The following is a 12,087-nucleotide window of genomic DNA, read 5'->3' as shown; positions in this document are numbered from 1 at the left end:
GCTTTAACTTTCCATTAGTGCGGTTGGTCATCATTAATGTTAGGAATTGCTCCCATGAGAGTAGGCTAAGTTCGTGTAGTTGCAAGTTGCAATCATGTAGTTAGTAAAAATGAAGAATCATAAGAAAAGGAGAAGCAAGTTATTCATATACATAACAAAGATTGAACAGTTACATAAAGGGAAAGCAAAAATAATGAGACATTATTGATTTTCTACATTCAAAAGCTAAAGAATCACTTGCTAACTTCACAAAATGTTAACGATAGGAGTTGGCCCTATTGGTGAGGTGCCTAAACCTCACGAATGGTAAGTGAGAACTTCTATTGATTCCATATATGTTGGTGTTTATGAGAGAAAACAGAACTTTTACAACAATGAAGAAGAGGAAAGGCAAACATATAGTACAGTCGGGCACCTATTACTTCCCTTTTGGAGACTTTACTTCCAGTAGTTCAATATTCAGGTCGAATGTAGCCCCTAACTGCAATATGTAAGTTGAATATCCATCAAATCTCGAAATCAAAAGATTAAAGATAATCAATATAGCTTTGTTTTCCCCAATTTGGTGAGCGGGGCTCAAAACACACCACCCACAATTAATAAGTTAACTGAGCAAGATGTTTACGGTCAATTTGGCTAAAGGGCACGACAGGAGTGCATCATTTCTAACAGCTATGTGCTATTTCTCTACTTGAACTCTCCACTTGCTCAATCAATCCGTTGTCATTAATCTATTTTATTGTTGGAGCCACATGATAAAGATTGCTTTGAGCCTGATAGGATTACTACACATCAAAAATTTTCATGGCATAAAGCTAAAAGTTTAAGTACTCAATAATAAGAATGCCAAATTCTTACCAGTTGTTTCTATGTTATGCATTAAAGTATGTATTGTTAATTCATGAAAAGAAAGAACCGATCATACCATCACAAATATATAAAAAGTCACAAAAAAATTGTTAAGATTAGCAAATGATAGTAAATCTGATATATAAGTACAATTCAAATAATTCTAAATTAGTTTAAGCTCAAGAATAGAAAAAGAAAGATGTCTAATGCCCGAAAACACACATACTAAAAACTTACAATCTCAATTTTCTTCTTTTGCGTCCAGCTATGGCTATAAAATTCAATGTTGTCCTCCAAATAAATCACTGCACATAACATATAGAGAGAGAGATTGTTCAAGTCATAAGAATTAGAAGAAGAAAATTGAAGAGATATGTTGTTTAATAAGTGCCACATCACCTACTCTACGTTTCTCATATGTTTGACTGCAGCTCCTCCAATACAAGTTTTCACCTAAAACAAATAGAAAATCAGTCAGAAGAATAAGTCAGCATCAAAAACCTTAGTTATAGGATAAAACCTCTAGAAATCTAAAATTATCGAAAAAATTATTGATGTACGAAATAATTGTGGCGCAAGTCCTAAATACAATTCAAACTTATGAATTTATCATTAGATCTATGTAGCTTTGACAATACCGAGTTTCATGAAAATCACAAAGTAACACAATTAGAATACTATAATTAGATGCAGTCATACAGAAAAAACAGATCAACCAAATATGGTATTCCAATTCGATTGAGAAATTCTCCTTTTTTTCTCCTTATCCCTTCTTGTGCTGAACTTCGAGTGTCATTAGGTGTTGTTCCTTGATACTCTATAAATAAACAAATTTTTTGAGCTTTATAGTAAGAATGAGTTATGTGAATATATTAGACAGATGAAAGATAGGTTTCCCTGTAAATTGTAATTGTTCCACCCGTGTGTTCGTATGCCACTATAACCTTTAGTAGTCCCTTCGAGTTTCACATATCGGTCAAATGCCTCATAGCAAGGGATTAAAAATTATGAGCTCTCACTGTTACTCTTCCCTACAACAATAGCAACTGCAGCAACATGGCAGTTGGCACTTAAATAACTTAAAACAAAATTTCCATCCAAATAATCATATTTTCAATACAAATATAGATAGAAGACTTACAACATACGCAAAACATTGGAGTAATCCAATTCTAACTTCAGGGTCATTAATTCTAAACATCTAACTTACAAAAAAAGGACATTAACACAATCCATACAAATTTACAATTAGCATCTATATAGTTCATGTACATATATGTAGAAATGAAAGAGGAAACCATTTTGAGGCTTACAATTTTTTTGTAAAAACTAACCTTTAGTTGCGTCATCTTTATCATTTCATCGAAAACATTCCCATAATTTCTAATTGGTAAACACGATCGATTTTCTCATCTTCTTCATCTGCCTTTACACGTGATTATTGAAGATCTTTTCTTCAGAAGGTTTATTTTTGAAAGGCTGTGTAACTGCTAAAGAGAGGTGGAAAAGTTGTAATTATAATAACTTAAGTGATGTTTTAACTTTTTAATGCAACCGATAATTAATTAAATGGTACAAAAAAAAGTCAAAAATATGAGAAAAAAGAGAAATATGAATCCTGGATTCTAAAGGGTGCCACATCAAATTTTTATTATCCTCCTTTATGTATATATATTGATTTTTGTTATAAAACAATAAAGAATAAAGAAGAAAAGTACAGAGAATAATTGTTATTTCTCTTGAGGGATGATTTACAATGAAGAAAGCTCTTCTATTTATAGGGGAAATTTACTCCTAGTTTATGAGTAAAAGACAGATACTTCAAATACTAATAGAAATCAAGTAGATCTTGATAGATTTTGATAGATATTCACAACGATTGATATACATTAATCATAACACTCCCGCTTTAATGTCTAGAAATACGCATATAGACTGCCTCATTAAAAACCTGACAAGAAAAATCCAGTGCGACAAAACCTCGTAAGGGAAAAAGAGTACAGCGCGTATTAACTCCCCCTAATAAGAACATCCTTGAATCTTTGCATTTTGATCTTGTGCACCATTTTCTTGAAAGTTGCAGTTGGAAGAAACTTGGTGAATAAATCAGCCACATTGTCACTTGAATGAATCTGTTGTACATTAATAACACCATTCTTTTGGAGCTCATGTGTATAAAAGAGCTTTGGCGAAATGTGTTTCGTTATATATCCTTTTATGAATTCTCTTTTAAGTTATGCTATGCATGCTGCATTATCTTCATATAAAATTGTGGGTACTTTGTCACATTTCAAGCCACATTTTTTTCGAATGAGATGTATTATGGACCTCAACCACACACACTCTCATCTTGCTTCATGAATAGCTATAATCTCAGCATGATTTGATGAAGTGGCTACGATAGACTGCTTTGTTGATCTCTAAGATATGGCAGTACCCCCACATATGAACACATAGCCTATTTGAGATCGAGCTTTATGCGGGTCAGATAAGTATCCCGCATCAACATAACTAACAAGATCGGAACTGCAATCTTTAGAATAAAATAAATCCATATCGGTAGTCCCTTTTAGATACTGTAATATGTGTTTGATCCCATTTCAATGTCTCCTAGTAGAAGCAGAACAATACCTTGCTAACAAATTAACTGAAAAGGTTATATTAGGCCTTGTAGTATTTGTAAGACACATTAGTGCACCAATTGCACTAAGATATGGTATTTCAGGACCAAGGAGTTCCTCATTCTTTTCTTGAGGTCGGAATGGATCCTTATTCACATTAAGTGATCGAACAACCATCAAAGTACTTAATGGAGTGCTCCATCCATATAGAATCGTTTCAACACCTTTTCTGTGTAGGTAGATTGATGGACAAAGATACCATTTGTCAAATTCTCAGTTTGCAAACCTAGGCATAACTTTATCTTTTTGAGATCTTTCATCTCAAATTCTTTGCCTTTTGAAGTTCTATTGGAGTTCTAATAAGATTTATGTCATCGACAGAGACAACAAGTATAACAAACTCCAACGTTGTTTTCTTTATAAAAACACATACGCAAATTTTATCATTCGTATAACCTTCCTTAGATAAATATTCACTAAGACGGTTATACCACATACGTTCAGATTGCTTCAAACCATACAATGATCTTTGCAATCTAATGGAATACATTTCCAGAGGCTTTAAACTATATGCTTTCAGCATTTTAAATCCTTCGGAAATTTTCAGGTATATCTCATTATCAATTGATCCATATAGATAGGCTATTACCACATCCATCAAATGCATTTCAAGTCTCTCATAGACAGTGAAACTAATAATATAACGCAATGTTATTGCATCCATAACTTGTGAATATGTATCATCATAATCGACACAGGCTGTTGTGAAAAACCTTGTGCAACAAGGCGTGCCTTATACCTTTGTATTTCATTTTCTCTTTTTTTTTCGTACAAAGACCCATTTATAGCCAACAGGCTTAACACCATTAGGTGTTTGAGCTATAGGTCCAAAGACTTCACGTTTGGCAAGTGAATTCAATTCAGATTGGATTGCTTCTTTCTATTTTGGCTAGTCATTTCTTTGTTGACATTCTATGACAGATTGAGGTTTAAGATCCTCACTATCTTGCATGATTGTCATTGCAACATTATATGCAAAGACATAATCCACTACTATTTCAGATCGATTCAAATTAGTTCCAACATCACTTGAATTTATGGATAGTTCCTTATTTTCTTGAGTCTCAGGCTCACTAATTTCTTCAGGAATATTAACATTACTCAAATCTTGAACTTCCATATAAGGATCTTTCGTAGTGTCATCTTGATCATTTATTTTTTTTCTAGAATTTCGATCCTTAGAACCTAATGGTCTACCACGCTTCAAGCGTGCTTTAGATTCATTAGCTATGACACTAGAGGATGGTCCTTTAGGGACATCAATTTGAATTGAGATATTCTCTGCAGGAATATGTGATTTAGTGATCCTTTTCAAATCTGTAAATACGTCTGGCATTTGATTTGTAATTTTCTGCAGATGAATAATCTTTTGTACTTCTTGCTCACAAATAGAAGCACGTGGATCAAGATGAGATAGCGATGAATTTTTTCACAAAATTTCTCTTTTGATGTCACTATTTTCTCCCCCTAATTTTAGAAAAACTATCTCATCAAACCGACAATCTGCAAATCGAGCAGTGAACATATCTCTCATTAATGGTTCAAGATAGCGAATAATGAAGGGTGATTCAAACCCAACATAAATTTCTAACCTTCTTTGAGGACCCATCTTGGTGCTATAGACGTATATACATCGCACCTAAAAATTCTCAGATGAGATAAATTAGGCTCTTGACCCAAAACCAATTGCAGCAGAGAAAATTTATGATAATTTATCGGTCTAAGACGAACAAGTGTTGCAGCATGTAAATTGTATGACCCTAAACAGAAGTAGACAACTTAGTTTCATAAGCAATGGTCTTGCTATCAACTGCAGACATTTAATTAATGTCTCGACAAGACCATTTTGAGTGTGAATATGGGGTATAGGATATTCTACTCTTATCCCAATCAATAAGCAATAGTCATTAAATGCTTGGGATTAAAATTCTGCAGTATTATCAAGGCGAATAAACTTAATTTGATTGTCGATAAATTGTGACCGTAATCGTATTATTTGTGCCGATAATTTTGCAAATGCTAAGTTGTGAGATGACAAAAGGCACACATGATACAATCTAGAAGAAGCATCTATTAGGACCATAAAGTATCTAAACGACCCACGAGGTAGGTGAAAGGGTCCACAAATATCTCCATGTGCGTTTCATGAACGTGAGGGACTCAATCCCAACTTTTGTTGGCGATGGCCTCACAATCAGCTTGCCTTGCTAACAAGCATTGCATAAAAATTCACCTTTCGAAAGAACCTTCAAGTTCTTTAATGGATGCTCATTTGAATTTTCTATGATTCATCTCATCATTATAGATCCAGGATGTCCCAGACGATCATGTCAAAGTATGAAAGTATTGGAATTAGTAAACTTTTGGTTTACTATGGAATGTACCTCAATTGCACAAATTTTTATCCAATACAGGTCAGAAGATAAAACATAGAACTTTTCAATAACACATGTCTGCCCAGAGACATTCTTAGTGATACCAAGATATTCAAGATTCATCTCATCAATTATCTTGATATGATAACCATTTTCACGAATATCTTTAAAACTCATCAAGTTTCTTCGAGACTTAGGAGAAAACATAGCATTATTTATGATGAGTTTAGTTCCCTTGGGCAAGATTATAATGGCTTTCCTGAAGCGTTCAATCAAACTAGCAATACCATAAATTGTAGTAACATTAATCTTGCCTATGTTTAGATGAGAGGAATATTTCTCGTCTTTGAATATCGATGTGTAGTGCCAGAATCAATCAAACAAATATCTTCACAGTTAGACCGCTTACTTTAAAAATTATCCATATCTTCAAATAAAATGACATACACTACATAAAATATATATTAAATTTTTGTACAAAGTGAAAGCTTATACTATAAGAAATTGTTAATCACACTTTTCTAAGCAATTAAAAAAAATCCAATTAATACGTGCTAAGCTTAGCATTTTATTTTGCAATAATTAAAAACCATTTTCCACTATCAATGTGTACCTTCATATTGTTATTAGTTATACTCATAGATGCCTTTACAATACGACATTATGCAATTTCAATCATAAGTATGATAACAAATAACTACTTATGTGTTAATAAATATGCAATGAAACGATAATACAATAACGTAACTGGCATTGACTATAATACTAACACATGCAATTAATACAATTATGAACAATTTTCACAAACAACTTGTGCTTATATAAATATTTTACATACGCATAAATTATATGAATTGATAAATAATAGAGCATGTAATAAAAACAGAACAAATAGTATTTTCACTATTATATTATTATTATATTAAGTCTCATATGGAAACAAAACAATCAATCTTTTTCTCTTCTTTTGCAGCACCTACCATTAGTTTAATTAATGTATCGTTTTTTATTTTTATTTTTCAATAAATAATGACAAAATTGAAATTCAATTCACTTCAATAATAAACAATAATAATGTAATTAAACTAATTAATACTAATCAAAAACTAATACTTATGCAAACAACTACTTTTACATGATCTTTATTCACTAACTCTTATCAACAATAAAAAAAATAAAAAAAATTCATTCTTCCATATTTATGGACCCATCACCAATCAAGTGATCAATCTTTCCTTTAGGGTGCTCGAAAAAGTCTGTTACATCTAAGCATGTGATGTCAACATTATTTTTAGAGAGAAAATTAGTATCAGGATTTCTCTCTTTCTTCTTTTGTGATGCTTGATAAAGATCAACCAAGTGCTTGAGAGCACGACAGTCACGTGAATAGTGTCCTTTTTCACCATATTGGAAATAAGTAATTGCTTCACATTTCTCATTTTTTCTCTTTTTGTTCGATGAATGATTAACACCCAAAATAGGATTTCTTTCTTGGTCATCATGACCACGTCCACGACCAGGGCCGCAACCTTTTCCACGCCTAGCATGGTAAGCATGCACACCATTCACCTCAGGTAATGGTGCAGATCCAGTAGGTCTATTCTCGAGATTTTTCATCAATAAATTATTATTTTGTTCAGCCATGAGAAGATGAGAACTCAGTTCAGTATACTTTTTGAAATCTTTTTCTCAATATTGCTGCTGGAATAGCGCATTTGAGGCATGAAAAGTGGAGAGCGTCATTTCCATCATATTGTCATCATTGACCGTCTCTCCACATAGTTTCAATTGAGAAGAAATTTTGAACATGGAAAAATTATACTCATGAACAAACTTATAGTCTTGAAACCTTAGATGCATCCATTCATATCGTGCTTCGGGAGGATGAGCATCTTTAAGTTGTCAAACCTTTCTTTTAGGATATTCCACAATACGAGTGGATCCTTAGTAGTAAGGTATTTAATTTTTAGAATTTTGTCAAGATGATGACGCAAGAAAATCATAGCCTTAGCACGATTTGACTAGATGTTGTATTTTCTTTCTTTATGACATCTCCAAGACCCATAGCATCTAGGTGGAATTCAGCATCCAGCACCCATGAAATATAGTTCTTGCCCGAACTTTGAAGGGCAACGAACTCATATTTCGTAAGATTGTTAGACATATGAAAAAGGGAAGAAAAATAATACCTTAGTCTTCAAATTTGAGACGGTAGAGTTTCATGCTGATAACGTGTTATAAAACAATAAAGAACAACGAAGAAGAGTAGATAGAGTAATTGTTATTTCTCTTTGGGATGATTTAAACCTCTTCTATTTATAGGAGAAATTTACTCCTAGTTTCTGAGTAAAAGACAGATACTTCAAATCCTAATAGAAATCAAGTAGATTTTAATAGACATTCACTACAATTGATTTACATTAATATCATAACAATTTTATCATTGTAATTAAATATTTTATCCTTACTAAAGGAGTTATAAATAGTTCATGTCATTTGCATTCCTTATTTACTTAAATGCTAAAGCTTTCCATCCGTAACACAAATATTTTAATTCAAATATTAATTTAAGACGTTTACATAATTTAATAAGGAAAAGAATCGAACATAGTTTAATAAGGAAAGTTTAGTTGATTTCAAATTTTAAACCTAGTTTAATAATCAAAATTTAGTTGAATTTGAAGTCCTAAATATTAGGAGAATAATTAAATCTGAATTTCTAAATAATTAAAAAAAATAAGTGAAAAGACAATTTTATCTATTGCGGATACTTTGAATGAAGGGCAAAAAAATTTATACAACATTTATAAGGACCTTCACATTTTTAATATAGTACTAGTTTAACCGCACATGTCTCGCACGTGTAAGTTTTGATTATTTAAAATAAGACGATTTTGTTGATTGCGAAAAAATTTAATGAAGTACAAAAAGTTCAAATCTTTCCTTATTTTTAAAGTTAAATCCTTAGAAAATCTTTGATTACTTAAAACTTTTAAAATTTTGGTACTTCGAATATTTTTCTTATTCTAACACTTTCATATTTATTTCTAGATTTTTTAAATCTTAAGTTGATTTAAATTCTTAAAATAATGAAAAAAGTATTGATTGTCATTAATTCTATGATTTCTAATAAGGAAAAATTCTACTATAAATATTTAATTAATTTTTAACTCTTAAATATTAAAAAAATTGTGAAAAGACGATTTTATCTAAAATAAAGATTTTTAATGAAGAACAAAAAATTCAAATAATATTTCTAAGACTCTTCACACTTTTAATATAGTATAGATATAGATTGATATTGATAATATACCCCACCATTTATTAATTTCAATTAATATCTATTTGCCAACCAACTCTATTAATAAATCTTGTTATTTGACTTAACTGTGTAATAGTATTGTTGCATAGCACTTGTAAAAGTAATGTATCAGAAAAATTGGATGCTCCTTCATGAGTTGAAAAAATTTCAATAACTCCTACACTGATGTGAGAAATTGCTTATAAGCAAATTGGAGCTTATGATTTATGAGCTTACAAAGTTATGGATATTTAATAGTTTTAGAATTTATGAGTTTAAAATTATTTCTCTAAAAAGTCAAATATTTTTTTCAAAAAACTATGGTCAAACACATGGTGAAATTTCTCCCAAAACTACACCCAAAAATTACTTGTTAAAAATATTTGAAAATCCATGTCTAAACATTAGCTAACTCATTAACATGCTGCTGAGACATTACTGTGTCTATACTCCTACAGATTTTAGCCAGAAGTTCAAGCATTAGCAGATACATGTTTTGAGACTTCAATTATTTCTGCGTATTAATAGTAAAGCCGGCCCACAAGTGCTTCTCTTGCTTAGAAGTAAAAACTGTCAGAGCTTACTTAGTCATCTCTATTCATCAGACATAATGTCCGAAGTTGGAGTGAAGTTCATGCATTTTATGCCCGAAGTTGGATGAGTGAAGTTCATGCATTTCTGCCCGAAACTCGGTCAGGACTTCAGCCATATGTGGATAAATATCTGACCGAAATGAAGTGTTGAAAACCATTGTCAATCGAAAGTCTAAAATCTGTCTTTATATTTGTTAAATGATTATTACTCCAAATGCAAGTGAAACTAGAATAATACTTTAAAGTAAAAGCAGTCAAAAAGTGAGGTTGGTACTTATATTGTTCCAGGTTGGACATTTTCCCACGCAAAATTTAAAAGACAAATGAAGAACAAAATTCAGACGAACACAATTTTAAACAACAAAATGAAGAATAAAAATTTAACAAATTCTGAAGAATAATATTCCACAAGACCATAACTTTTTTTCCACGACTATAATCTTATCTAACTCAAGGTAGTAAAGAACTTCACGTCGAGCAATATCCAATCAAGAGAAAATTACTTGGGACCAATATCCTTCAGGGCATTGATCTGTTCCTCACCCATGGCTGACATAACAGACACAACAAGGTCTTTACCTTCAGCAAACCCATCCTTTATCTGAATTCAGAAAATGAAAAATAATCAGTAATTGCAGTACAACCCATTTTTTTTAAAAAAAAAAAAAATTCTGACCAGCCATAGAGATTTAATGAGCTTGTGAAAGAATTAGAAGGCTACATACAAATGAGAAAAGCAACATAACCCCAAATACAACTTCGGTAGATACAGGCAAAGGAAATGTGAGTCTAAAACCAGGCCCTCAAATCATTAACCCTTGAAAAGAGCATCAAAGAGAGCAGACATGTCAACTCTACTGATTCAATCTCCGTGCACAAAACCACACTTCATTTTTTAAGTCCAGAGCATTGGCTTAATTGTACACAGATATGTCTTTTTAACACGACCACCAACTCCAAATAAATTTATTACGATGGGAAAGGCAATAAGCTTGTGCTAGAAGATTGATCAGAGAAAATCAAAAGGCTGCAGAAAACGGATTATGACAAGGAGAAAGATCCAAAATACAACTTTGGATTAGATTCTTTACCTGCGTAAGGAGGCTTTCATCAGTAGGAAGCCTAAGGTCATCCTTGGTGTTACCATTGTCAGTGAGCAGACTCACCTGTAACATTGTGCAGCAAAATTAGACCACATCAATCAAAAGTATAAAAACGAATCAGACAAGGGTATGTAGGCACATACAAATCCATCTTCAGAGATGTCAATAAGCTGATAATCTGTGCGATTAACATGGGGCACCTGCAATTTGAACACATACTTATTAAATATGAGCACAAAGCCCAACAAAAAGAATAACAGGGGAAAAGGGGGCAAAGCACATATGGTCAATAAGAAACGGAAAGCACGCACATCACAATTGTGTGAAGAAGGAACAATATCCTCAAGCTTCTTTCCAGTGAAGATGTCAATAGCAACAAAATGACATTTGGCATGACCGTGCTTGCCAGTTTTGGATGTAGAGACTTCAACAACCTTGTAATGAGAAGCATCAAAGTCAGGGCTAGCGCTTACATTAGAACTAATACAATAATGGCTTAAACAATTAAAAAAGGAGATGCATCTATGCAATGTGCTGAAGCAGAATCTTTAAAGTTACTTGTAGATATTATCCAAATATACATCCATAACTATGACACTTTACCAAGAATAATTAGGCACACTAACTTTTCAACAGTAAAACATATTGCAGATTAAAGCGACATATAATCCACAACCATATCTATGGGAAAAAATTGGACATTAGAAATATTCACACAAAGAGCAGAAAGATAAACTTAAAACGGTTTTCAAAAGCTAAAGATTTTTGGTGAAATATCATATCTTTATTTCACACCTCTATGGTAAAACCCATTCGCTCACTGAAATACTCTAGCCACAAACTCAACAGTGGCCCTTTCACACCCTTGCTCCCTTGGTGGTAACCTCTAACCCCAAACCTTATTATTAGATGTTGAGGTTGCTTAACTCAATGATACTCAATTTCTTAGAAAGAACAAAATCAACAGGCAACTCAAATTCCTAACTTCTAACAAACAAATCAATGAATATACACCATCAAAACGAGAAAGAAACTTAAATACACAAGTTCTATAAACCAGTCACCAGGACCATGATCCAAAAACAGGTATTAAAATAACCACTGCATATGCCACAGTAAGCAAACATTTAGACCCATAACAACAACAACAACAACAACAAACCCAGTGTATTCCCACTTAGTGGG

General features: G+C 32.3%; 1 protein-coding gene, 1 long non-coding RNA gene and 1 other non-coding gene across 4 annotated transcripts in view; all 3 read right to left on the bottom strand.

Moving 5' to 3' along the window:
- Positions 1 to 210: 210 nt before the first annotated feature.
- Positions 211 to 2,351, bottom strand: LOC107855206. Of its 2 annotated transcripts, none has more exons than XR_001670202.2 (4): positions 2,184 to 2,351; positions 1,249 to 1,302; positions 1,087 to 1,154; positions 211 to 481 (listed from the first exon to the last, which is right to left on the bottom strand). It is a non-coding gene; the product is annotated as an uncharacterized LOC107855206 (long non-coding RNA). The 2 variants fall into 2 exon arrangements; XR_007052351.1 differs by having other exon boundaries at positions 1,253 to 1,302.
- A 7,693-nt stretch (positions 2,352 to 10,044) lies between these two features.
- Positions 10,045 to 12,087, bottom strand: part of LOC107876569 (eukaryotic translation initiation factor 5A-4) — a 6,509-nt gene continuing 4,466 nt past the window's right edge. The window contains exons 2-5 of the mRNA XM_016723463.2: positions 11,214 to 11,336; positions 11,046 to 11,102; positions 10,891 to 10,965; positions 10,045 to 10,400 (exon numbers count right to left, since the gene is read on the bottom strand). Coding sequence (XP_016578949.1) covers positions 10,299 to 10,400; positions 10,891 to 10,965; positions 11,046 to 11,102; positions 11,214 to 11,336 — 357 coding nt within the window. The 3' untranslated portion in view covers positions 10,045 to 10,298. The remainder of the gene's footprint in view (positions 10,401 to 10,890; positions 10,966 to 11,045; positions 11,103 to 11,213; positions 11,337 to 12,087) is intronic.
- LOC124892479 lies at positions 10,579 to 10,697 on the bottom strand. Its single transcript, XR_007050273.1, has one exon. It is a non-coding gene; the product is annotated as a small nucleolar RNA snoR100 (small nucleolar RNA).

Source organism: Capsicum annuum, chromosome 1, assembly GCF_002878395.1.
Source record: "Capsicum annuum cultivar UCD-10X-F1 chromosome 1, UCD10Xv1.1, whole genome shotgun sequence".
Classification (NCBI taxonomy): Eukaryota; Viridiplantae; Streptophyta; class Magnoliopsida; order Solanales; family Solanaceae; genus Capsicum; species Capsicum annuum.
This window is presented reverse-complemented; position numbering and strand designations above follow the sequence as displayed.